We start from the raw sequence: 27,998 nt of genomic DNA, 5'->3' as shown, positions 1-27,998 counted from the left end.
CACACGTGTACATACAGTGGGGAAAAAAAGTATTTGGTCAGTTTCACATAGACATTCTATTGGATTTTGGCCAAATACTTTTTTTCCCCACTGTATTGAGGGGAATACACGGGGTGCTCCCTTTGTCATCGAGTATGTTTACAAGAGCAACCTTGACCTTTTTAACCATAAAATAAAATGTGTAGCTATGTGCGCCCCTCAAGTGGTGTGAGACCAAGGACATCTCCAATTCATTGACTTTCTATGAGCCACTTAAGAAAACATTAGCATATATATTGTGGATGACCCTTGGGTGTCTGGCCTGATCTAAATGCAGTGATTGTAAATGTTGTTTTGGGCATCTGGGTTTAGGAAGCTATTTTTACCTGCACTTGTTTTGCATCAAATAAATAAATAAAGAATAACACTTTGATACACTCTCAATATGCAACTTCACACAGTTTATTTGTAAAAAACCTCTGCAAAAATAGCCCTCTCACAAAGCCCCTGTTATGGGCTCACCTTGTGTGCACTCGTGTTGTTCTGATTTACAGGAACACTGTAAACTACTGTAGACTCGCTCTTCAAAACAATAGCAAAGCCGAGTTCCTTTTTGAGTGGTGTCTAAAAATGAGATTTAGAGTGAGAGGGAAGACAGGTGTTGTGTTTTTTTTGGTGATGATCACAAGCACTTTGTTCCAACTGTAATTATTCGTTTGTCTGTCCTAAAAAGTAAATAAATAAAACATTCAATTCAATCATTCATTTCAGCTCTCACAGCTCAGGAAAAACAAGTGGATGGGATATAGCCAAATGGAATCCTATTTTTCTAAAAGCCCCTGAATATGAGCTTTGATAGATCTGGTCATAGAAAGATTGGTTTTATGCTGCACTTCAATATGATAGTCAAATAATCCCAGGAAAGGGTCACTGGCGGGTCAGAAATGTTCCGTTAGTTTGTGTGGATACATTGCCTGGTCATCCGCCTGACTTGCTCCCAAGTATACGGAGTAAGACTGTTCTCATTGGAGGGTTCAGTGTCACTTCTTTTCAACTATATTGTTTATGAAAGAGAAAAGCATCTGGCAGATCTTCAAGCAACAGCTTTTCTCTTCTTAATAAGTCACATTTCTCTCATGGATTTAACCTGTGCCTGTTGGGCCCCACTTGAACTTATATGAATTGGAGCTGACTGTTTTCCTCTTCATAGAAAACTCGAGCAGGTCAGACGGCGATCCCATTTTGGATGCTGGTAATCTTGGCCCATGAATTACAAAATATGTTTAACCTGTTGTTCACCCCCACCTGAACTGAGCACACGTTCTCCAGTTTGGCTTTACTCAAATCTAAGAGCTTCATGGAAAAGGCGTGAAAACAGCGACGAAAATGGGGATGAAAATGTAACAAAAAAGTGACAAAAAAGAGACGAAAACACGATGAAAAAGCAACAAAAAAGTGACAAAAAAAGTGACAAAAAAGTGACAAAAAAGACACTTTAACACTATGAAAAACTGATGAAAATGTGATGAAAACACAACAAAAAACAGTGACAAAAAAGTGACAAAAACATGATGAAATAGTTGCAAAAAAGTGACAAAAACATGACAAAAAGTGACAAAAAAAGAGACAAAAACACAATGAAAAAGCAACAAAAAGGTGACAAAAACATGACAAAAAAGTGACAAAAAAAGACACTTAAGCACAATGAAAAACTGATGAAAATGTGATGGAGAAAAAAAAGTGACAGAAAAGAGAAGAAAACACGATGAAAAAGCAACAAAAAGGTGACAAAAAAGTGACAAAAAAGTGACAAAAAAGACACTTTAACACAATGAAAAAGTGATGAAAATGTGATGAAAACACAACAAAAAACAGTGACAAAAAAGTGACAAAAACATGATGAAAAAGTTGCAAAAAAGTGACAAAAACATGACAAAAAGTGACAAAAAAAGAGACGAAAACACAATGAAAAAGCAACAAAAAGGTGACTAAAACATGACAAAAAAGTGACAAAAAAAGACACTTAAGCACAATGAAAAAGCAATGAAAAGGTGATGAAAATGTGATGAAAACACAACAAAAAAGTGACAAAAAAAGAGATTAAAACGCAGTGACAATATGACAAAAAGCTACAATCACTTTAGTCGGTCTGAGCTTTCAAATGAGGCATCACACTGTTGCTCTCCAGTTGAAAAGCTTTTAGATGTAAAGCCGAACATTAGAGAATGCGCTCGGGGGTTAAGAGGTTAGTCACCAAATCTCATGCAAACAATAAGCTGCTTATTCAACATGACCAATATTTTTATTGTTTTATTCATGCAGCAGATAAAATAGAAACAACCCTTTATCCCACATAGACAATAGTGTGTTTTTTTCCCCTCACTTTACACAGGATGCCCTTTGAGACGCACCCTCTTCACATTTCCTCTTTTTCCTGACCAAGCACATTATGCAGACTGACATGTAAGTCCTGGGGCTGTATTTTTTGCATTGGGAGTATGCGCACGTAGACACCACAGGGCAGATTTTAGTTTGAGGGCTGACAAAGGTGCAGCTTGTCCCACAGGGATGTGCGAGTGGTTAAAAAGGTGGAATCTTTGGAGCCAATAGTGAGTTTTCTGGACACTCTGGAAGCTGAAGTATAACCCCCTCTGATGAATTGGACAGCGCAGCCTCTTTGAATTTACCTTTGGTCAAAGACAAATCTTTCCCCACAGACCGGAGCAAACGCCTCTCACAAGCTTTGCAATATTAAAGTCAGCTGGGAATTAAATGATGAGGAGGATGTGCTGTCACGGCTCGATAAGTCTCCTTGTCATATCGGCGCCCGCCAAAAGCCAAAAAAAAAAAAGACCAGTGTGTTTTCTTATCTGACTTTTTGACTCCAATAATGTCCAGCTCTACTGAGAATTACTCGCACCAGATAAAAGCGGCGGCCCTGAAATAATCTGTGCCGCTCCAGAACTGCAAATCAACAAAAGACAGTTTCCAAAAACGATCATCTCAGAGGGGGAGGTGTCGCTTTGGGAGCCAATATTTCAAGCTTTGGAAAATCTGAATGAATTGTTGTGCAGTTCAAAGGAATAATGCCAGCGAATACGTGTCACTTTTTGTCTATTTTTATTCGTGGCATTTCAGTTTCATCGCTAATGTTCGCTCCGTATCTCGGCTCACACGCGTTCGCTCTTGACACGAACACCAGCCAGTTTGAGCCAGTGCTACGACGACAAAGCACCATAATCAATCACGACCCTTGTGTTATAGCGTGGTGGAAAGGGGCACAAAATTTAAAAAAAAAACATCCCTCTCTTCTTACCCTCCACAGCGCCTCATAATTTTAGCCTCTGTTAAACAAACTTGAAAGCGGAGTGAAAGGGTGTTGGTGTCTGGAGATGTTGTTGGCTCGGCACACTGTCGAGAGCTGGCGTTTATTCAGAGTTGCTGTATTTAAAGTCGCCACTGTAAGAAGTTATGGCTCTGGGGAAAGACGAATTAGGTGCAAGGAGATGAGATTTATAGACCTCTGTGGACGGGATAGCTTGCTTCAATGTACATTACAAATCCAGTATAAACAAATGAAGTCACTTTAAAAACTAGTTTGAGTCGAGTCCGATTCTAAGTCTTCAATGTTCAAGTCTGAGGTGAGTTAAAGGGACTATACAGAGTTTAAATAATGTATTTTCCTCCCCTACATGTTCCAGCCATGTCCTAATGTGTAGAATGAGACCAGACCTATTCACCACAACTGCCTCTGAAATCCTGCAGTGTCACTCAAAAAGGTGTCACTTCGGGTCCGAATTGTCGTCATGCACGAGCTTAATATAGAAGCTGCAGTTACACGTATGACCTGAGGTGGCAGTAGTGAGTATAAAATGGCCAACTTGCAACTAGTCCCTATCAGTTGTTTGGTTCTTCTATCAACTGAGCCTAACATCTCTAAACAAAACTGTTAGAGGATAGCATTAAATCGCTATTTATCATACTGGGTCAAGCTGTACAGTCGTACTATCTCCGTCGCAGCCTTGACTGTGGTGCTCAGGAGCCCACTCTCAGCCACTGAATGCTTGCGTATCAGTATGACGCTCTGAGAGGGTATTTATCCCTTTTCTGTGGAAGCATAGACAGACTTGAATAGTAGGACCAGAGCAATGTCTCGAGTTCATATCTCCGAGTCCTGCACCGATGGTAAATAAACTTCTACTGTATAAGACATCCAGACGGCTGCCTATTTTTCATCTATCCTCTCGAACACCATTGTTAATTCTCTAATTTGAACGCATTAACCATCAAAGCTACAAAGAAAAACAGTTTCTAAGGAGCAACTGCACACACAGAAGTGGGCAATACCAAAGACTTGAAAGCTGTCAAAAAATCACAAGTCATGTTGCAAATCCTTCGTCACAGGTTTGAGACTCAGGTTCTCCAACTCTGGTGTTTTGATTGAAAAAAAGTATTTTAAAGCAGAACTAAGTAACTCATGCCCCATAGAGCCATAAGCGCCACTGCAGGTGTCGTAGCATGTTGCCATTTTTTACTCATTAATTGTCCGTGAGAGTAAATGCTACGCTGACAGAAAAGACAAAGGGAGAGAGGGATATTGTACATCCAATTACACAATGGAGACATTTTTTTCATTCAAACTTGGCTGTAAATACTGTTTAAGTGGCGCTAACCTGCTGTTTGCTTTGCCCGTTAGCCTGTTAGCTTCATCTTCGTGATTCCATTAGTGTATTGGGGCCTCTGACCCGGTGAGGGGAAAGTTGCAATTGTGATTTTCTGGGGGGAGATGAAAGACCCTTCAATCATTCAATTCACACTCGTATTGCCCCGAAAGGGACTACGAAAAGAGTGTATTAAGGTAAACAAGTGACTTAGTTCTTCTTTAAGATAAATGCTTTAGTCTACTTCTGGTCTTTAGCAAATTAATTATACTGGCTGGAATCACTTTCAACCTTTGTTATGGAAAGAATTGTCAGCTGTGATCTATTAAGTAATTCAGACTTGTGTATTGTCTGCAGAGGAGAAATGTTATAGCATTATAAATGCACAGTAAGAAATGTAATGTTTTGTAAATTGTCCTCAGAGGAAATATGTAGTAAGTTATGACTTTAATATACGTCAGTGTAGGAAAATAGAGTTATCCCCACGCCCTAAAAACTAAAAGATCTTCAGAATATTGAAGACTGGGGCGTATGTTAATTACGGTGTCTCTTAAAGTAACGATAATGTATGTGAGGCATGTGCACAGATTAGCATGCATTAGTGCCAGCCCTTTGTGAGAGTTTGCCTTAAGGGGTCCACTGTGGGTTTGACTGTATCAGGCTAAAGCAGATTCCTCGCTTGTTAGCATGGTTATGGTTAAGAGCTCTGTGCCTGTGTCTGATGTGAGTGCGGCTGCCAACTGGTGTTATAGAAAGCACATGTCACAGTAGAGCAAAGCCATGGAAACCACAACCATGTTGAGCAGACGTGTACATTGTGACCTTATTCATAAATGGTAAAATCCGCTTTCTCCAGAGCCGTTACGGGGTTTATCTCTTGAGAGAGTTTACTTTCCCTCTACAAAGGGCCGATTTGCCGAATAAGTCGCCTAAGTGCTGCTTAGAGGTGCGCTGTTTGTTATTGTGTTTAGTGTGTTATATATTGTGGAAAATTGGCCCCAGGGACAATCATAAAGAACATGAGCACAATATTTGGATTGGTTTTGTAGAGATGTGCGTTAGACACCCTAAAAATAGGAGTCACTCTACCTCTACACAGACATTTACAAGTTTCCACAATTATTAGTTCTTTTTTATATATATATATTTCACTAGCAAGGACAATGCCACAACAAAGTGCAATTAAGATTTTATTCACAAGGTTATAGTGTGGAATGAAACTGGGCTCCGTCCCAGATGAACCCAGCTATTCGGGACCCCCCTTCTAAGCAGGAGAATCATTGCTGAAATGGAACAGTCATGAAGGGAGGGAGGGTGGGGTCGACAGTTTCAAACAAGCTGAGATGACGAGGCTTGGCTTGGTATACAAAGGCTTGTGAGTAATTAGAGGCGTGGTTAGGTGAAAGCAGGAGCGGTTGGTGTGATAGGTTGAGGTGTAGTCCTGCTCCCGAATCTAGTCAATAAATATTGACTCCATATAAATTTAACATGGACTTTGTGTCCACGCACAAGGTCACAACTTTCTCCTGTCTGTACGAGGGAGGGAGGATGAGTTAGTTGCATCTTTGCTGCCAGAGGTAAACAACGACTTGTGAGCAGCTGGTTGTCTCCGGGGCACAGCAGCAGGTGTGTGGGCCCCCAGGGGCCTCACTGACTTCATGCTCACTGTCGGCTCAGAGCTGTAGGGAATCAAACGCACCTTTGCCCTGTATTGCAGCTGCTGTAGTGCGCCTATAAACATCAACCTGCTCCTTTGTACTGTCCCTTGTGTTTTTTTTTTACATTTTATAGAAAACCTAAAGCAACATAGCCTTGTGCCCTCTGTGCATGTAGCATATATGGTATTTATAGCTGGGCAATGAACATTTATTATACAAAATGGCAGTAAAAGCTGTGAAACAATATACTGTAGATATTGTAAGGTCTATTGTTTAAAGATAGTTTATTGTGGCAACTGATACATGATTCTTATACAGAAAACAATGGACCAAGAGTGTGTGAACACACATCGTGTCAACAAAACGGTCCAATTGCGTAATATACAGGGTGCTCCAATATACAGGGTGCTCCAATATACAGGGTGCTTCAATATACAGGGTACAGCTACTATGCACCCTATTCCAGGCAGCTCCTTAAACATTAAAGCTTGATTATCTTAGCTTCTTGTTCATAATAACAATACGTTATGATAAACACTATTGACACAATTTGGTAACATTTGGGTGTTCAGTGGAAATGTATTGTCTTTGTTTGAGATTAAATGTAGTCTTGGCATCTAGGATGCACTATGTCCCTAGTTACTCAGGTTTCTTTAAAGCATAACCCGCCCGGGGAATAGTGAGAGTCGTGTTCAGCATGATGGATGGATCTTCTTGGAATAATGTGTTATATTATGTCCACTTTGACATGATTGCAGATGTTAACAAATTAGAGAAGAAATTTGTCTACAAGTTCAATAATGCAGTGATAAGCAATTTTTCGGGCTCATTCTGCGGGATTTTTAATGTGTCCTGGGAGCAGATTGCAATCACGGAGAGAGTAGTTTCCTGACAAACAGAAAACTGAGATGTATTGTTTATAAAGACCCTGTTCTGAGCTCATCTCACCTCCTCTCCATCAGCTTCTCCCATTTTCCCTCCATTAGTCTGCGTGAGCGAGGACAAGCTGTTGCTCTTGTGTCAGTCCACTTTACGGCACTGCACTATCAACTTTTTGTCTGGCCAGATTACATGGCAGTTTGTCGTTTATTTATCCCAATGCAAATCGAGGCTCTATGCAAATGCGCAGTCAAATTGCCTTCCCGTTTTGCGTTTGTTCCGTGCAGCTATCTCCTTACAGGAAAACAGCCATGACGGATGCTGCGTCACATGACACTATACGAGGCCTGTAAATAACCCATGACCAGTGGAGTGGGGGGTGATGGGCAGCCCTTCAGGTGGAGGGCGGTCATGCAGAGTCTAACTCCCAGCCACATGGTCATATAAGATGTCTTCTATCACTGTCCTCCTCGGCTATTCACTGAGGAGGGATTAGGCATGAGCGTGGAGCCTCCACAGAGAGGAGAGATCTTTCGTGGTGGGAGTGTGTTCAAGGTCTGACTCAAGGTTAGGCTGATATATGACGTTAAGGCTTGTGTTACGCTCGTCCCCATTGTGGTTACTGGCTCTCTTTACCCACTGACTGGTCCTTTTAAAATGAATGGCATTAATGCGGCCACCAGGTTCCTACTGTTTCCTCGCAGATGACTACAACAGTACTACACATTGTGATGAACTTTTAGCTCAATAAACTGGTGTTTAAACTCTTAACCCCCATGTGAACCGAGCACATAAATCTGAAACGTTCTTGGAAGAAAAAAAAGAGTTAAAATAGCAACAATAACAAGATTAAAACAAGAACGAAAATGCCCCAAAATAAACTATCATAAGAGCGACCATAAAGTGACAAACAAACAAAAAAGGTGAAACAGCCAAAAATATGACAAAAAAGGGACAAACTTATTAAAAAAGCAGTTAAAAAGTGATAAGAAATTGTAAAAAACAACAACAACAAATGCGTGAAGAAATAGGTGACAAAAAGTGTAAAAAAAAACTAAAAAAAATGACAAAAAAGTGACAAAAAATTGACAAAAAAGTGACAAAAAAGCGTAAAAAGTGACAAAAAAGCGTAAAAAAGTGACAGACAATATTATAAAAAGCATGAAAAATTATTATAAATATTAAATAAAAAGTATCAAAAAACATGACAAAAGGCGACAAAAATATGTCCAAGAAGTGACCACGCAGCAACCATGAGAAGAAAAATCTTTGATCAGTTTTGTAGCTCTTAGCTTTCAAATGAGGCATTACACTTATAGGCTGTAAACTCCAGTCAAGAAGCTAATGTTATCTTCCATAAGCACTTCTGTCATAAATAATTTGGTTCAAAATGTGTGTGCACATTGTAAATCATGACTGTAATGACATTCGCAATACTTGTCAAAAAAGTCACAGTGAAATATTTTTCAAAAAAAGAAGCTCGGAACATTATTAGGATTAAGACTGAAAAGATATTTATAAGTTCTTTCCAGCCGGGGCCTAAAAATAGCTGAAAACGATGATATGAAGGAAGCACGTCCCATCAGCCAAGTGTCTCCTGTAAGCGTCCTGACATGTGCTGCTTGAATGCTTCATATGACATGCATTATTTACATCGGCACCAGTTTGATTAGTGTTTGTCATACATGTTTAACACTTAAACATGGTGTGAAGTAGAAGAGGCGCTGTTAAAAGTACCAGCCATACAGTTGTTACCATGGCAATGCCAGCAGTATAGTAGCAGATATGATTTGTAGTTGTTGTTTTTTTATGATGATGATCTAATGCTTTCGTTTTTAAAGGGTAAAATTGTGAAATGCAGGTTTTGTCCACATGATTGTATATCTTTGTAATGGCTGTAATGAACGTCTTCATGACATTGTGTGTTTTTGTTGACAGTGAAACACTATGGCACGTCTCTGTACGGGATGGAGCCTAATTGCCTTGTGACAGACAGTGAAATGTGAGGCTTTTTGTGTCCTACAAGTGGAAAGAAACCCATCCATAATTCAGCGTTAGAAGCTTTCTCTTGTCTGACAATGAAAAGATGTTAACCCTTGATGCAAATTGTGTCCCACCCCACAACTGTTGTGGGGTGTGTCAGGACAGCGAGAAGGGTGTCAACAAGAAAGTATGCACTGAGCGTGAATTATAGCCCTCAAAAGGTTTTGTATATAGTAATGCGTTTGGGTTGGATCAGTTTCACCTTCTTTCAGGTTGCTATGGCTTGTGATATCAAATAATTTTCCATGTCAAAGCTTATTTTGGTTGTTTGTAAGAGGATATCCACCTTACTGGGTTTATCATAATCAAGTAAAGATATCTGCATAAACAGGACTTGACTATTTATGCTTAGGGTCCTTGTAAAATTGGTTTGTAAAACTCATTTTATTGTTGTTATTTGTGTTGAGTCGGAGGCTTTCTGTAAAAATGGCACTGCCCCCTTTATGCCTGTACATCCCATCAACACTCAGCAAAAACAATAAAGCAAATCGTTCAATCTCACTTTTTTAACGTTCTGTGTAACTTTTAAACGTTCACTATGCAACATTTTATGTGGAAAAAAACACATTTTAAGACTTGTGTATATTTTACTTTGTAGTGACTAAGTGACTTTATGGGCGCAGCATGGCACCTTTGCTTTCCCTCACAGTGGTGTCTATGATGCTCCAGAATCAATTGTTCTGGGGTTTCTGGACAGTTTCTGGTGTGTACCATGCTGCACCCATAAAGTCACTTAGGTCAAATATACACAAATATGTAGATCTTTTTTTTTTTTTTTTTTACTTAAAAAGTTGCATAGTGTACCTTTAAGGTTACTGTTTTGGACTGTCTAAAGCTGAAGTTGGTTTGTTCTTTTGCCGCAGTCCTACTCTATAGAATCGACTGTACCATAATTGCACTAAAACAATATTGATAGCATGAAATATAATGTTTGTTTTAGACTGATTTAAGTTTCAGTATCACTGTTTTGATTTTGGAGGTCTCTCTGAAGGACATGCTACTGCTGCCCTCTTGTCTCAAACAGGCAAATAATTAGGACTGCAGAGTCAAAACCACTATTCAGCCGCCATTGATTCCACACATCGTCACAAAGTGTGATGCAAAAATAATTTCCATAATCATTTATCTTTTATAGTGACTTTTCAATTTTCAAAACCTCATTTGCTACATTGTAGTAGTTAAAGTATTCTCAAGTTGTATGGTGGTAGTAGCAGCTGTACGTTGGTTAGAGAAGCTCAATTGCAGTGCTTTCCTCCAATCTCCTCTCAAATCACTTTTTCATGAGATTAATTCACACGTTCACACTGCAGTGTTCATGGACGTTTGGAGCAACACAACAATACACTACTGTACAAACTTGCATTCACTGGTTTTATTCTTTTTCACAGAATACTTTGTTATATTGGGTTACACTGTGTGGTCATACCATCTCTGTTGTATAACCCTTGGCTCTTAGACGCTGTGTGTTTTGGCTTGCCTTAGCATGACGCACAACCAAAGTCACTTGTCCCTCTTATGTGGAAGCATGGCTGGACTTCAATGGTCAGATGAGCTCAGTTAAGCCTTGAGGTCATATCATTGGGTCTCAAACTGATGGTAATAAACAAAAAAGCAGTGAAAGAGCGACAAAAAAGTGACCGGGACCTTTTTGTCGTGAGGCGAGAGTGCATTCTCACCCTTGCCTATAAAGTCACATTGAGATGGTTAATGCTTTGAGCTGCAGGGATAAGCCATTCAGGAACAGAGATACATTGGAGATGAGGTCAGGGAGATGCAGGTTGTTGCTGCGGCTCAAGTGTGAAAGGCAAGTGACAAGTGCTTGTGTAACAAATGGACCATCACGCTCTGGCCTGAGAAGGATGCTGCTAAGCCCCATGCGTCGGAAGTGGATGCGAACGGAGAAGGAGCTGAGGTGAAAGTACACAAATGAATGTTAAGCTGCCTGAATGAACCAAACTGTCGGAAAAAGTCAAGTCAACTGCCATTCTTTGTATAAACTGTAGTATGGTAGCTTTGAATCATGACTATGGACCTCCAAGCATAACCTGGCAAAAGCTGACATTGATATTACAGCGCAAAATGCCATTAGCACAGTTATAAATCTGGAAAGGATCTGGTTTGAATACAGTTTGTGTAGAGGATGGACTTTTGGAGAGATATTTGCTGCTTATGAGATCAAGCAAACAGCCTAATAGCCAGTCACAGATAGTGTCAAACTGCAGCTAAACAACAAATCACTACAGCAATTGAATATTTTGTGAAAAATGTTACTTGTGTTTATGAGTCTGTAGTAGCATACTTAAAGGGGTATTTCAGGATTTTTGACAAAGGACCTTGTTTACGTTGCTGATTTCTGGAGATTTTTTATTCTTTATTCATGCAGTCCTTATATTTGAAGAGTTTAGTGGTGATAAACCCCTAGCCTAGGCTAGTGCTAAGCTAGCGCATGTCTATGGTAACTAGTAGCCTGCATTAAAAACAGTCTGACCCAAGCACAGTGCACCTGAGGAAAATCACTTATAACGTCAGACCACCGATATAAATGTCTGTGTCGATAGAATCATTTTTGAAATATAACTGACCTTGCATTACATGAATTATCGGATTTTGAGGGACTATTTTCTCCCAGCTCACTCCGCCGCTGCGTAGCTTATACAAACAAGAAGCTGATGCTGCTCAAATATACGGTCTTTTAAATGTAAAATGGTTATTATTATTCTATCGACACAGACATTTATATTGGTAGTCTGGTGTTATAAGTGATTTGCCTCAGGTGCACTGTGGAGTGGGTCAGACTGTTTTTAATGCAGGCTACTAGTTACCATAGACATGCGCTAGCCTAGCACTAGCCTATTAATCAAACAACACTCCTGAATCCTTGCTTTAATGTTTTTCTGTCGTCGCCATGATTAATTATTTTCAATAAAAGTGCTTGTTGTTGTCAGCTGTGTAAAAACATTTTCATCGCTTTTTGATGCATTTTTGTCACTTCTGTTGTTCTTTTGTGGCATTTTTGTCACGTTTTTGTTACATTTTCATTTTCATTTTCATCTCATTTTTGTTGCTATTTTGACACTTTGTTCAAAAAGCTTTTAGTTTTGGGTAAAGTCAAACTGGAGAAAATGTACTCAGTTCAGGTGGGGGATAACAGGTTAAAAAACAAATGTAGATCCAACCATTTTGTAATCCTGACATTTGGAGACCTCAGCTTTGATTTTTTTTTTTCTTTACTCTATAAGTTCCCTTTTAGCTAAAGTCATTTGAACTCACTGACTAAAATCCAGCTCTAACTCTTAACACGGCGCTCGTGAAGGCCTTCTGCTAAAGAATAAATGTCCCTGAGGTGGTCCTTGGAGATATCTCACCTGTGTGAAAGAAGCCATCACCCTCACTGCACTGGTCGCTATAGTGACAACCCCCCTCCTCTGGAAACTACAGTCTGAGAGTCAAATGCTGATCTGCAAAAACAGTCAAAACTCACTAAACGGTTTTCTGCAATTAGAATGATGAAAAAGCTGTGGTGATGAACTGACAGGGCTAATTTGCGCTCTGTAAAAGGAGATTTATGACCTGCTTATGGCTCTCAAAAACTCTGCTGCGAGCTGCCATTACAATACAAATGAAAACACCAGTGAAAAGTTTCATCAATTTGAAGGGCTAGTCTTTGCTTTCAACAATTAATATGTTCGGTATGGTCGATGCAAAACAAAGCTCTAGGATGTATTATTATTGCAGCTCCTAAACCCAGAAAATAGCACCGTTGCTAAAAACAAAGCCATAAACTCAGACCCACGGAGAATCGAATGTATTTTGACATCTAGGGTGCAGGTAGTAGTCTTTTGGTCAAAACTACTGCTGCACATGTAGCAGAACAGCTGCTGTCAAATAAAGCCTACTGTCCCCTCCACCACACGCCACGATCTACGTGCCCATATTGACTCTACCCAGTACACGCTTTCTGTTGATCAAATGTGGACAAATGCTGCCTTCTGGTGGGAGTTATGGAATTATTCAGAGGTGCCAAGGCTAATAAAACAGAAATGCAACAGCTAAAACATGAACTATGAATGTTTAAGGAACTTGCAAACCAGCTAAAGTGGCTAAATGCTAATATCGGCAAAATCCCCTTTTAGAACAGCGTTATGATGTTGTGAAATATTAAATCCGCATGACCTGCCTCTTTTAGTGAGGGCTCATTTGCCAATCAGAGTCCAGCAGTCTGTTCACTTCACGTTAGTACGACTCAGCGAGCTTTGGCCACAGCCAGAGATCGGCCCCATAATGTATACCTGGTCAGACCAGTTTTATCCTGGCCACCGCTATGGAAAAGCTCTCCATGGAGGTTTGTTTTACCGGGGAGCAAGGGAGGAGGGGCTGGGGGACAGATTGCTTGTTGAACCTGGAAGACGGACCAAGGAAAATTGTGAGTTGTTTTAGATTCATACAGTATTTTTTAAGCAACAAAGTGTAAGAGAGTGATCACAATTTGTTTGAAATTATTAACAAATGCCTTCAAAATGCATAATGTCGCTTTTTGAATAATGAATGACCACAGCTTTATAAACACACTGCCTGTCCATTTGCGAATGAATACCATTGTTTACATTAGAAGCCATTAAAAGACACTTTGACTGTGGCTCTTGCCCCATTCAGCACATGAACCCCATTAAATCACTTTGTCACTGCTTGTAACATGGACCACAACGTTGTCAGTGCTCCATATCTGCGTCCTAAGGAATGAAGCTAAAGGCTAAGTGCCACTGCGGGAGCGCGGCGGACACACGTGATGAATGTGCGCACGGGGAACAGGCACCCAGCTTGTAACAAGGATCACGCGTAGGGAAACCGAGCGGGGAGTTGTGTTTCACTTAACCGGAATGGATGGAGCAGAAACGTAGCGACGGAGGGACAGAGGATGAAGGATGAGTGGGAGGAAGTCCGAGGGAGCATCACAGAGGATGAGTGATGAGGAGGTTGAGACAAAGGCTGCAGAAAAGACGAGGAAAGGGGGAAGCGGACAGGAAATAGATGAGGGGCTCGGACAAAAAGTGAAGTGAAGAGGAGACAGGCTGAAAAGTCTGGAACAACGCTCTCAAGAAAAGAAATGCCCTTTTGTCAACTTTGTGGCCTTGAGCTGGGTTCAGTCATGAGTATCTATATGGCTGTAGGATTTAACCTATTGTGTATGTGGAGGACATGTAAACTCCACACAGAAAGCTCCACATGATTTAAACTTGGGACCTTCCTGCTATGCGGCAACAGAGTAAACCACTCAGCCCCTCACATTACAAACAGTTCAATATGGGACCATGAGCAAGATTTCTGATATCTAAAACAGGCCATTAAAGTGGCCATTCATGCCTTTCAGATATGTGATCTTTGTTGTTATGGCGGCCATTTTGAATATCGAATTATGCAGTACTACAACATGTAACAATATGTCTACTCGGGATTGAAAATGAAAGACAACTGATTGGCAGTGGCCCCTCCTGGAACTGCCACCTTAAAGTGGTGGAGGGGTTTGAGCACCTGAATGATCCTGGGAGCTCTGTTGTCGGGGGCTTCGTGCCCCTGGTAGGGTCTCCCATGGGAAACAGGTCCTAGGTGACAGGCAAAGAGCGGTTCAGAAGCCCCTTATGAGAGACCAACAGGCCTGGCTAGAATCGTGAGGCCGTCTTTCTGTGGACCCACCACCTGCAGGAGGAGCCATAGGGGCTGGTGCAATGTGATGCCACGACCCGGCAACGGACAAGTGGAAGAAAATGGATGGATGGATGGATGGATGGATGGATGATTGGCAGTGGCATTTTTATGTACTTGTAATCATTGCAAGAGAGCGCACGTTTATGTGAAGAAACCAGTGAGTCAATGTTTAAGCTGCTCAAGACGTTATCATGCTACCACTTAGCATTTAACTTCAACAGCTTCAACAGCTCAGCTCTGACCTCTCCAAGAGAAAGCCCTGAACCACACTCCAAACATCTAGCCTTGGATATAACATGTGACAGTGGTCAGAAATGCCACTGTCAATCAGTTGTCTTTCATTTTTAACCTGACATGTTGTAGTACTGCATAATTCTACTTTGTTATTCAAAATGGCAGCCGGAACTATGTGTGATGTATTTGGAAACGCATGTATTCATTCCAAAGGCCTTGAACCACTACTGTGACTCATGCTGCATTGTGTCATTGTAAATGCACATTTCTTTTCTTCTGTACTTTTACAATTTCACTTTTCTTTTCTTTTTTTACAAAGGAAGGCTGTAGGCACTGATGTGTGCTTAAACAAGGACACACTGTTCTGTATCTATCTAAGAATAAAATTAAACTTCCAGGGATGCTCAAATTGTAGTGGTAGTGTTGTTAATTGTAGTAACTAATTAAACATACGTGAGAGTTTGTTTTAGCAAAATATTGTGATGTTTATGTTGACACGCAGTGACAACTTTTGTTCTAAAAATGTACCGCTATACTGTCACCTCTTAACCTTTTAACCTTCACAAGCAATTTTTCTCCAGGCATTACTCAAATCTAAAAGCTTCCTGAAAAAAAGGTGCCAACATAGCGACAAAAGCGAGCTGTAAATGAGGATGAAAACGCACAAAAAAGCGTTAAAAAATGATGAAAAAGCAACAAAAACACAACACAAACGTGGTGACAGTGCATGGAAGCACGAGGCCTGTAGGCTGTACGAAGTTTTTAGAGTTGGTTAAAGGCGACCTGGAGAATATGCACTCAGTTAAGGTGGAGGTTTAGAGGTTAAAGGTCTAATGTAATCTACAAAGAGTAGGTGGTTTAGGGCCCAGCCAAGCATGCAGGTTGACAGGTCAGCATAGTAGACACAACTTGACACCACTTTCGCTGTTTATCATGACAATGCTGTCCCTTTTTTCCCAGCACTTAGCGGACACCCTTTGTCAGCTGCTCTGCTTATGTCCGATTAATCTTTAAAGCCGCCTCTAATGAAATCACTGATTGATTATGCGACTGTTTTATCTATCAGTCTGGCTCCAGTGGCTCTCACATACCCGGTGACTGTAGCTCATGACTTATTAATTACCAAAGGTGATTATCTGACCTGTGTTTTTTTGTCCTCTCCCTGCCTTCATGTGCCTCTTTGCCCATTTGTCTTTTTTTGTGTCAAACCTCCTCTCATTTATTACTGTCCCAAACCAACCGTCTTTCTTCTTTCTCTGTTCCTCAGGGCGAGTGCTCCACCAAGTGCAAAAACATGTTCATCATTGAGACGGTGTGCGTGGCCTGGTTCTCCTTGGAGTTTGTGCTGCGCTTCATCCAGGCGCGCAGCAAACTGGAATTCCTGCGTGGGCCCCTCAACATCATCGACGCCATGGCCATCCTGCCGTACTACGTCTCACTGGTGGTTTCGGAGAAAGAGCCCGGTACAGAGCATGACAAGCCCGGTGGTGGTAGAGGTTATCTGGATAAGCTGGGGTTGGTGCTACGGATCCTGCGGGCGCTGCGGATCTTGTACGTGATGAGATTGGCTCGCCACTCGCTGGGTTTGCAGACTCTGGGGCTAACGGTCAGGCGGAGCACGAGGGAGTTTGGCCTGCTCCTGCTGTTCCTCTGTGTGGCTGTCACACTGTTCTCCCCGCTGGTCCACTTAGCCGAAAGTGAGCTCACTGGAACTCATGACTTTAGCAGTATCCCAGCATCCTACTGGTGGGCTATAATCTCCATGACAACAGTGGGCTATGGCGACATGGTGCCCAGGTCCATCCCAGGGCAGGTGGTCGCCCTCAGCAGCATCCTCAGTGGGATCCTCATTATGGCCTTCCCCGCAACCTCCATCTTCCACATGTTCTCGCGCTCATACCAGGAACTGAAGATGGAGCACAACAGACTGTTTAAAGAGGAGTGTGCAGCCGCAGCTGCAGCCGCGGCTGCCTCTGGGGACCAGCAGGAGGTCGGAATGGACCCGGGTCGAGGAGCGTGGACCATGGATGGAGTAACAGAAGAGTCTGCTCGAGCCGGATTGCACCCAGAGAAAGACAGCCGACACTCACTGGAGTCCCTGGCCCTGCTGGGGAAAGGAAACAACAACCATACTCTGCCACCAGCAGCCTTCTGAACTCCACTGACTTATAAACTAAATCCTTAACTTCCAATACACGAGCATCCCTTTCATATATGCACAAATGAGGTCAGACTTAGAATTGAAAGTATTTTGACAAATCATTTGCTTGAGTCCAGAAGTTGAACAAAACAATTTAATCATAGACTTAGTATTTGCAGGAATATTATTTGGATTCAATGATACAACTGTATTTCTTTTTCCACAGAGATAATCTCCATTGCTTAACTTAGTTATAGGAGCAGATTTGGTGGTAAGATTGCTTAGGTCTTCTTGAAGAACTAAGGGTTTGTTCTAAGGGCTAGCGAATATATCTGCAATGAAATATTCCGTTGAATATACAGTACCTATGTTCAGATAAAAATGAAAAGTGTGTTGGTACGTGGCTCAATTCAAATGCAGCTCCATGTCTGATTGACAGTTGACATAGCTGGTATAATACTACTTAAAATAATATGAATATATAAAATAAAGATTGTAAGAATACAGTTGGGTGATTTGAAATGAGTTTGAGCCAGCAGGGAAAGGTCTTGACCGCTCACCATGCTGTACATAGACTTCAGGTCAGGTCTGTGCATATATGAACAGGGCTTATGTGTTACACGCATACTGCATTTATCCAATACTTCACCTGTAGAGCCTCATTTTCAATTTACTTGTGGAGCCGTCTATTTTGCAGCATTTACAATGAGGAGATTGATTCCTTTATACATCAGTCAAGTGTGCATCCAAACAGCACATTTTTATCTGCACAGGATGAACTACTCATCATTCAAATCCCTTTAAACTAATTGGACGCTCCAGCTGCTCAGACCAATATAGTGACTGCTTCCATGAACATGCAATATCCAATCCAAAGTTGCTTTCCCTTCACTGTGACAATGACTGCAACATTTTTATTTGCATCAATCTTGATATGTTGCCTATAAGATGATTTGAATATACTCGCTACTTTCTTGCCATGATCTCAAGAAACTCCTTAAAGACGTTTTTGAGAAGCCTGAAGCCATTTTTCTGATAAAACATATAACTACTAGATTCAACATAATAGTCATCTTTCTCTAAATATATGTTTGTATGCTTGAGGGATTTTGTGCGATGAACTTGAACCCAGCAAAAGGTGAAAAGAAAATGGTTTTATATTGAAACGAAAGCGAATAGCAGAGTGTTTGCGTTGCAGTGTGAGGGTGAGTGAATGAGACAGAATAAGCGCTAACAACCATGAAATGTACTTTGCAACGATCCAAATAAAAGCTTCCCTAGTACTCTGAGCAAAACCACTTTCTGAGCTGAGGGTTTTTGTTTTGTTTTTTTGTTTGACTTGTTCTAAAGTGTAATCTTCTCAAGCCGTCTGGGATGCTCAGTCAGGAACCAGCTGTATTTCCATGAACTTTGTTTCGACAACAATCCTACTCTTACATCACCTCTTTGTGGCCACATATACACAAATGGCACACGTTTAAGGAAATGTGATCTGTGAAATCCCGTCAAAAAGGATAATCTGGTTTTTGTTTTCTTTCTTTTATTGCTTTTCTGAGAGCTTTTTGTTATTTCTTCTCGGAAGTCAAAGCCAAGGGTTCAAGATGTATTTGAAAGCACACAGACACCAGATGTGGATGTAATCTAGATTAAAGTAAGGATTACTGCTCCACTGGAGAAGGGGTTACTAAAACGTCCCTTGATCCACAATCAAACCACTGCTGTTGGTACTATGTATACCATACATATCAGTTTGAATGAGGCAAACCAACTTTGCATGATGAGATTATATGGATTACCCAGATTAACGTTATTATGCATTGTTTTGAGAAATGCTAATACTATAATACCGGCTTGTCCATATGGTGATCATGTTAGGACATGACACATTGAAATGACTCACTTTGATGATACAGGGATTATATCTGAAGATAATGACAAATCAAATGTGTATAGTGAGTGCAAGGGGATTTTTTTTTTTCTGCAAACTGCATTTGTGGTTTCTGTGCTCCACATTGTTTTAGTGGATGCTTTTGTACATCTTTTTTTCTTTTTTTTTTACTGCAGAGAGTCCATAGGCTGATGGTCCTGAAAGAAAGCCGCTTTTTAAAAGTAAACAAACAGCTAGCTAATGAGCTACAGACATTTGAGACCACCAATCACATTTCTTCCTCTGAAACACTGTAGAGGCACCAAGAGCCCCCCACACCTGCAGCACAGAGGAAGCAAAAAAGGGACAAATGAGGAGGTATCCGAGCAAGACTCACAGCTAAGCCACACCTGCCTTAGTGTTCTGACTAATGGACGTTCACTGGAGAATACAGTGAACAGAAGAACTGCTAAGCTCTTCCCAGAAGACGGTGAACGACTGTTGTGGAGCGGAGGGAGCTGCACAGGAGGAAGAGGAAGGAAGAGATGGAGGAGCTGACCAGTGCAGGACACCACGCTCTGAAACAGGGACAAACCCAGGTGCATCGTATCAGAGGAGCACTGAAGGCAGCCAGCCAGGTTTCCTCTGGGTGCTACAGTTTCCCTGACCTCTAGAAACATGCTGGTCAGGTTGTCTCACAGTGGCTGCTCGGCTCAGGACAAACACCTGAACACAGTTTCGTTGCACGGTTGTACAATGACATAGAATAACAATGATTATCGAACAGTACATCTAACTCAGTGTGGAGTCCAAAAGCTTTCATGTTAACGATATTTCTCAGTTTTTACAGTATTTTTTTTTACCAGGAATCCCAGAAATCAACCTCTTCGCGACATCCGTTTGTTGAAACAATAAACACCAGGAGCCAATCTTTCTCATTAGATCATAGGAACATTTTCCATCTAGGGCACGGGTGAACAAATTGGAGAAAAGCACTAAAAACATATCAATATGGTGATTTCCCTGTATACCAATGCAGTAATTACTTACAGCAGAGCCATAATACTTACATTACATTGGCCATAATCCTCCTCCAAACTATATCCATTGCTATATTTACCTCAGAGTACATAGGCGATCATTTTGGTGCAGTCATTTGCTGAGTTAACTATGAAGGTTGAAGAGCAGATTTGTGACAAATTGTAACTTTCTGTGACAATTTCGCACGGTAATTTAAATAAAGAGCTCTCGTCACTTAGGTCGAGTGAACAATGTGTGCTCATTTTCTGTGTAGCGGGTTTTTAAACGGTTGCATTCCTGCCATTGAAATTGCACACAAACCCTTTATTTACTATTCTAAATGGAAAGCATCATTTACCCAGAGATTTATGATCATTTAATGAGTAGATTAAGCCTTGGGAGGGAAAGAAACCCCGCTTCTCAACGTGACCCATTCTTTATCTGTGACACTCAAACAGAATTGGACGCACATCAGCTGTCTGCTCCAGTCCCCCGCTGAACACAAATGGTGCGGCGTTTCACTCCAAGCGCGGGATATAAAAGGCTTTGTGTTGACGCTGTATTTGTTCCTTTTATGCTGGCTGTTTAATTTATCTTATTATTTTTCATTCTGTCTCCTTCCTCGAATAGGCCTCTTCGTTTGCATATCGGCTCATCTGAAAACAAAGGCTTGTGAATGGAGTCAACCACATACAAGCGCTACACATAATGAGCCCGCAGCATGTGGGCTAACGTATTCCTTAAAGTTTCCACAAGCAAACAAATCAAAAAAATGTAACAACAGTATGTGCATTATTTATTGTTTTATATATAATTTTTGTATTGTTTGCGGTTGGTTAAAAGCCCTATAGGCTATACCTGATTGTTTTCTAGCAGTGGAATAAATCTTGTTTTGTCCTTCAGTATATTCTAAAAACAGAAAAAAGACCTTAGTGTGCTTTGTGTAGTTATAGCAGCTTACATTACATTTGCTCGTCATATAATTAGAATATCATGAAAAAGGTAATTCATTTCTGTAATTCAACTTAAAATGTGAAACTAATAGACTCATTGATCTATTATGATGATTATGGCTTACAGTCCATTTTCAAAACATCCTAATTTTATGAGATTTTTAATTTGGGGTTTATATAAGCTGAGCCATATAATCAAATAAATTATAACAATTAAAGGCTATACGTATCTCACTTTACATGAGTTTCACAGTTTGAAGGGGCTAGATGCAAGTTGGACATTTTATGCTCACTACTGCCAACTCAGGTCATACGTGTAACTGCAGCTTCCATATTAAGCTTGTGCAACAAAGTAACAACTTTTTGAGTGATGGTGCAGGATTTTGGAAGCAGTTGTGGTGAACAGGTCTGAGCTCATTCCACACATTAGGACATTGCTGGAACATGTAGGAGGAGGAAAATACGTAATTTTAATATTTATAAACTCTGTATAGTCCCTTTAAGTTGAATAACAGAAGTGAATGCAGTTTTTCATGATATTCTATTTATATGACAAGCACCTGCACTGTGACAGTATTGCTCCCTGAAACTCCATGTGAAGAAAGGATAGCAGGATACAGGTCCACAAAACAAAACACACAAAGGAAAATTCCAAAATGGGACAGGAAAATGGAAGACTGCCATTTCATTAAAGCAATACTATGTAACTTGTCTACCTTAGTAAATCCATTTCGTAGTCCCTCTAGGCTTGGGTAATGCAAGTGTGGTGTCTCTGGCCAGAAAACCACAATTGCAACTTCACTGCCTACAGGTCAAAGGCCCCAACACACACTAATGGAATCACGAAGAAGCTAACAGGCTAACGGGCAAAGCTAACTGCGGGCTAGCGCCACTTATATAGTATTTACAGCCAAGTTTGAGTGGAAAAAATATCTCCATTGTGTGATTGGATGTACAATTTCCCTTTCTCCCTTTGTCTTTTTTGTCAGAGTAGTATTTACTATACAATAAATGAGTAAAAAAAAATGTAGCATACTAGGACACCTGCAGTGGCGCTTATGGCAAGCAAACAATTTTCAGCAAGATACAAATAAGTCATAAATAGTTGAAGAGGGAAAAGCAAGTGCAGTCAAAGTGTGTCTTAGGGCCAAAAAAAACTACAAACAAAATGCGGCAAATATTTCACTTACAAGAGGCAGAGGGAACTACAAGCTTCAGTAGTGGAGTTGGTTATTTCACATCCAGTGCAGATGGTGCCAATGGCAAACAAAGCAAATGGTTCCAGTTTTTACACGGCACATACCAAGCACATAACCAATTGAGCGTTGCCCTACAGCTAATACTGTACATGCTGTAAACTCTGTCGGTGAACACACAACCACATTGCTGCGAAGACCTAAGGCCTGGAGCACCAAACACTCACTGTGGGGATGTGTTGGTTTGTAGCCACAACTTTCTTTCCCATTCTGAGTCAAAAGGTCAGAGAAGTGAGTAGAAATTGCATTAATTTAAGCGGTTGCGTGGGAGTTTGGAATCCCTTTGAGAGTGTAATGATGATAATGATTTCAATGATGTGGTATTTTCTCCTTCAGTGGAGAGGAAGCATTAACACGAGGGAGGACTGAAAACGGCATACTGAAAAAATGAGGCTACTTTTCTATAGAGGATCATTATTACAATTGTTGTAATTAAAAGAAGGTGCTTGGGCTGATAGACATAACATTTGTAACTTACATTCATAGGTGCCTTGCAATATTCTCAAGGTCAACTTTAAAATTTCAACATTTTATTACACCATATCATTAGCCTGGCTAACACCAGACTAAAATCACAAGTGATATTTAGTCTGGGGACCACCAATTCATTTTCTCGTAGGAGAGGTGTGGTTTACGATCGTCCATACTCGTTTATTGGGCGATACGAAAAAAAAAAAAAAAAAGTCTCATGCGTCTGCACGTAGCCCCAGCCAATCATATCATCGTATGAGATGACGTATGACGTACCCGCTGTAAACTTTTGAGCTAAATTATTTAGAACAAGGTCTAAAGCTTGATCAAAAAATACCATCGTGTCTGCTGCTGTCATGTTGGATCCGTAAATAAACTTTTTTTTTAATTATCCGTAAATAAACTACAAGCTTCCATATATCGAATAGCGCGTCATCGTCTTGCCGTCCCTCCTCGCTCTGTGATTGGTTCCCAAATCCACCGGAGATTTGGCCATGGTCCCCAGGCTGTTGTGCAGTTCGAAATAATTTGAGCGCACACAGCAGCCTGGTGTTAGCCAGGTTACCATATCATGGCATACTAAAGGTCGAAAGGTTGGCAATATATTCAGAAAATACAGGGCTCTAATTGTCTGAGCAGTATCTGTCATCTTTGTCTTAAAGTATTGCTGTTTTTCACTAATCCAATTAGTCAAATCCAGTGCTTTCTCTTTACTAAGTTTTGGGCCCAGTTAGAGTACAAGTGTGAAAGTGATGAAAATCCAACATACTGAGTATGCACCGTATTAATAAGCACCATTGCGCTTAGAGTCAGATGGGAAGATATTTTTATAATTTGCGTCATTCCCATTTTGAGTATTTATGCATCGAAGACGCCTGGCCGCATTTAAAAGCATCTGGTCAGAGAGCGGAAGGCGATTAAAAAAGTCTAAAAGTTTCCTTAATACTACTCAGTGTATAGAATCGCTGCCAATGCTAAAACTGAATGTCATATAGGTCCAGTGTGTTTCGTATGCACACCTTTTGTTCATCTTGACCATGTGTAGAAGGTCATATGTTAAAACGTGTCTCTGCTGGATTTTCTCTGCGTCGTTAGATACGATCGGTTTGTGTATAATGCGGGGGATGTTATTGCCTGAGATTCCAGATAAGACAGGATCCAATTAAACCAACAGGCAAAGTCAGGAGCCCCTATAGAAGCCACGCTCCTCCTTAGATCAAGGGACTGGGGCTGACTTCAAATGCACATCAAAATTGTGTTCACAAAGGAGAATAGTTTATAAGTCGAACGCTTTAAAGGGATAAAAAAAACAAAAAAAAGCCCTTCTTGAAAAGTGTGTCTGCTCTGTCACAAGGCAGATGGTCCAGAAAGGGTTGCCATGTTTTATAAAAGGCAAATAAACTGTAGTAATAAATACCCATGTGTTTTTTATTTACCATAGAGAGGTGAGCGCTTTGGAGAGTCTTTGTAAAATGTTCTATTAGTTCTCCTCAAGGGCAGTTTCTGATTAACCAAAAAATGTCAGTGATGTGAAAAACCTTACCTTTACCTTCTGGCTTAAACTGCCGAGAGTGCTGTGATATTACACCTTCCCTAACACAATATTTCCAGTTAAATAACCAGGGTTTTACATGATAGAAACCCAGTGTCAATCTATGTGTCTGTATTGTTCTGAACAAACATAAAAGCAAATGAAAATACAACTTCCTAGTGGCTTTTTAAACACAGACACAATAACGGATGAGCAAATTTACCACTTGAACTTATGACTCTGCCACTCATGCCTCATTTGATAACTGTGTTTATTTGACAAGGCACAATGACACCACTTAGAGAGAGGTAGAATATAAAAAACACAGCAACATTTTTATTAAGAGATGAGGTGCGGCTCTGTTTAACGTTAAAAGAGGCTGGCTGGGTTACTGTGTACAATCCTTGTGGTTGTAGTAGAGCAAAAACGTACCCGCGCCTCCATGTGCCGCAGAATGGACTGTTGTAGCGTGTTGTTACTCCTTGGATGAGTTTGGTTATGGGGCCCAGCATTAGGAGCCGGCGACTTCTGCACCAGACTGAATGTGGCCTATATAGCAGTGGTTCTCAACCTTTTGGAGCCGCGACCCCCATTATAACAGTTAAAGGGGTTCGTGACCCCCCGCTTGGGTCACACCGTGAGGAATCGGATCATTAGCCTACATAATTCTTAAAAAGCAAATAAAAAATCAAATGGCTAGAATAAAATATATCAAATAACGAACATATAATGGCACTCTGGTAAAATAGCACACACAAGCGACAATAAAATATAATATTATATGCTAAAAAAAAGTATGTATATTTTATCTACATGATCTGGCGACCCCCCAAATTTGTCTCGTGACCCCCTTGGGGGTCCCGACCCCCAGGTTGAGAACCACTGCTATATAGCATGACAACAGTTATTTCTTCTAAATAACTGACATCATGTACAATCACCGCCAGATACAGAAAGTGAATGTGTCATGTGACTTAACAGGTCAGATACATGAAAGTAAGTCCTTTAAGTAAACACTGAATAGGTTTTTTCTGTGTTGACACTTGCCCGGAGCGTTTCCCCAGAGACTTGTTTGTTTTCTTATGGCCCTCGTGGCCCAGCTGGTCCCCGTCATTAGACTCCACTCTTTCTCCTGTGAGGACTCACCTGTGAACTCTGCACTTCATCAAGAACGCATCAAAAGGTAAGAAAGATCTCTCCAATAATGTGTTTTCTGTTGTGCTCAGAAGAGAAATAGTCTATGTATGTAATTAGTATTTTCTATTCAAACCCAAACTCAGTGACCAATCATATGTGAAAGCTGTAGGCGAACAGAGCATAATTCATACACTTGTAAGTCACAGTGCTTTACAAAACAATAAGGATGTGTTAAATATACAATTTCAATTAAATGGCAAATCAAATAAGACAACCGAATATTACCAGTGGTGCAGCATTAAAAACATTGCTCCATAAACTTGATGTCACAAACCATTCAAAAAGTTGTTAATTCGGGTCCGAAGTACCGTCATGCACCAGCTTAATATAGAAATTGCAGTTACGCGTTAGATCTGAGGTGGCAGTAGAGAGTTTAAAAATGTCAACTTCCATCTTAGACCCTTTAATAATAAAATAACCTTTTGTTACATGAAACAGTAACACTTTATTTAACACTACCCTTGATGCATTACATCTACCAGTATAATGCAATGTGCTATGTGTAGTGACTTGTACCTATGTGGCTAGAGTTAAGAGGGTCTTATCTCTTATTATTATGTACCTTCGAAGTACAAATACACTATTCCTTTGTGTACGTAATACATCGGTACTAGTTATGAACAGATTGTTGAGGCAAATTACATTGTACAAAATTTAGTTAAGCACAATGTATCAAGGTAGTATAAAATATAGTGTAACCCATGAAACTTTTGCCAAATTCACACGTGCACCCCCCTCTGGACAATGTCAGAATACTGGCCGGAGATTTTCCTAAAGCTGACATCAAGAGAATGTCCTGAAGAAGGCCCATTTACGGATTTACTGTAAAATTAAGAATGGCCGACTTCTTCCTGTAACCATAAGGAAATGATGGCTGGCTCCTATGGACTTTCCATTGAAACTTGTGTCATTCTGACCTCCACATGTTTGTCTGAACATGCGGAACAGTGTCCTATATTTTTCCTTTTGTTATTTTTCCCACCCTATTCTATACAGTGGAGCTGGCTCCAAAAAACCCTTCAAATTGCTAACACGGCTGAGCTTCGTTAGCCTGTAATGAACGCCATGGGGGCACCCTCTGTCCATCGCTGTCTAACTGTCTATGGGATTCACTCAGTTTAGAGTAACCAAATCCCAAAAAGTTACTAATTGTTGAAAATATATTTCAGTAGAGATAACTGAGGACTCACCTCAGAATATTAGAAATCATAATGCAACCATAACCCACAGCCCACCTAGGCTTCCCATCACTCACAACATCACCAGTCTTTGATCAAAATGAGAAACCTGTAAAACTAAATCAAGTCTATTCGCTGGCCATAAGCTCCAGTGCAGCAACATCACCAAATATCCGTAGATTACTCAGCAAAATCCTGATTTATTCTGAATTCAAGTTTGAGATGTAAGAAGTCTGTAATCCTCTTAGTCACAGATTTGTTTGTGCGCTGAAATGTTAGATTAGGGTGAGGTGTGAGGAGGGAGTGCGTAGCCAGTGAGTGACCTGTGTTATGGCTGAGGCAGCCGGCGAGTCAGCATCAGTAGTAGGGCCATCTGGGTAAGCCCACTTCCACCTGTGCATCCTGGGAGAGCGCCGGAGCAGAGCAGATGGCAACTAAAGCAGCAAGCAAGTTAAGTTTTTGTATCGTAATAAAAGATTTTGACTACGTCAGCTGGACTGATCAAGTGGAGGACATTTGCCATCCTTTTCACTCATTCATCAGAGTTGGGGCAATATAGGGTTTTTGTGTCATGGTGGTGGTTAATGCAAACTTAAGTCACCCAACAAACCTGGGTATCAGAACAGCTTCAAACAACCTAGTCCAGTTCTTGATCACTTTCTTTCACTGAAGATCGGGGCGCTATGACCTTGGGCAAGACACTTCACCCACCCAAAGCATGAAATAGCCTGTGTATATTTTGTTACTGTGTGAAGAAAGACAGTATAGTGCCTAACATCCATATATTTTATAATTGGCCTCTCTCGCAGTCTGATTTGCATTTTTGCTGCATCACTGTCAGGAATATGTTCAGTCTTGAAAGGAAAGTAGCCCCCCACCCCACTACCACCGCCACTGATCCTGTCTCTGGACAGAACGTCGTGTACCTCTGGTACACATCAAAAGGTCAAATCTATTTCCCCCCGGGGTCGCTCTCAGCCCCAGCTCTGTTTATGTCAGCAGATTTTCTGAGAGATCCCTCTTTTCTCCATTCACAAGAATAACCTGCACTCAGCTAAAAAACACAGCTTTTTTCAGGCACTGCACTGTGAATGAATGTATGCGGGATTTAGAGCGCACGTGATCTGGTTTCCAAGCAGGATTGAACATTGCATTGTTTTTTTGAAGTGAGGTAAGGTGCTGGCTGTTGTGCAGAAAATGACTGAAAAACTTTGACGAAAACAAGCAA

The 27,998-nt window shown here is 40.8% G+C and overlaps 1 protein-coding gene across 1 annotated transcript in view; it reads left to right on the top strand.

Moving 5' to 3' along the window:
* The window catches only part of kcng4a (potassium voltage-gated channel, subfamily G, member 4a), a 32,291-nt gene extending 14,625 nt beyond the window's left edge, over positions 1-17,666 (top strand). Inside the window, exon 4 of the mRNA XM_079568292.1 lies at positions 16,425-17,666. Coding sequence (XP_079424418.1) covers positions 16,425-17,312 — 888 coding nt within the window. The 3' untranslated portion in view covers positions 17,313-17,666. The remainder of the gene's footprint in view (positions 1-16,424) is intronic.
* The last annotated feature ends 10,332 nt before the right edge of the window (positions 17,667-27,998 follow it).

The sequence above is a fragment of the Gobius niger genome (assembly GCF_951799975.1).
Source record: "Gobius niger genome assembly, chromosome: 12".
Taxonomy (NCBI): Eukaryota; Metazoa; Chordata; class Actinopteri; order Gobiiformes; family Gobiidae; genus Gobius; species Gobius niger.
This window is presented reverse-complemented; position numbering and strand designations above follow the sequence as displayed.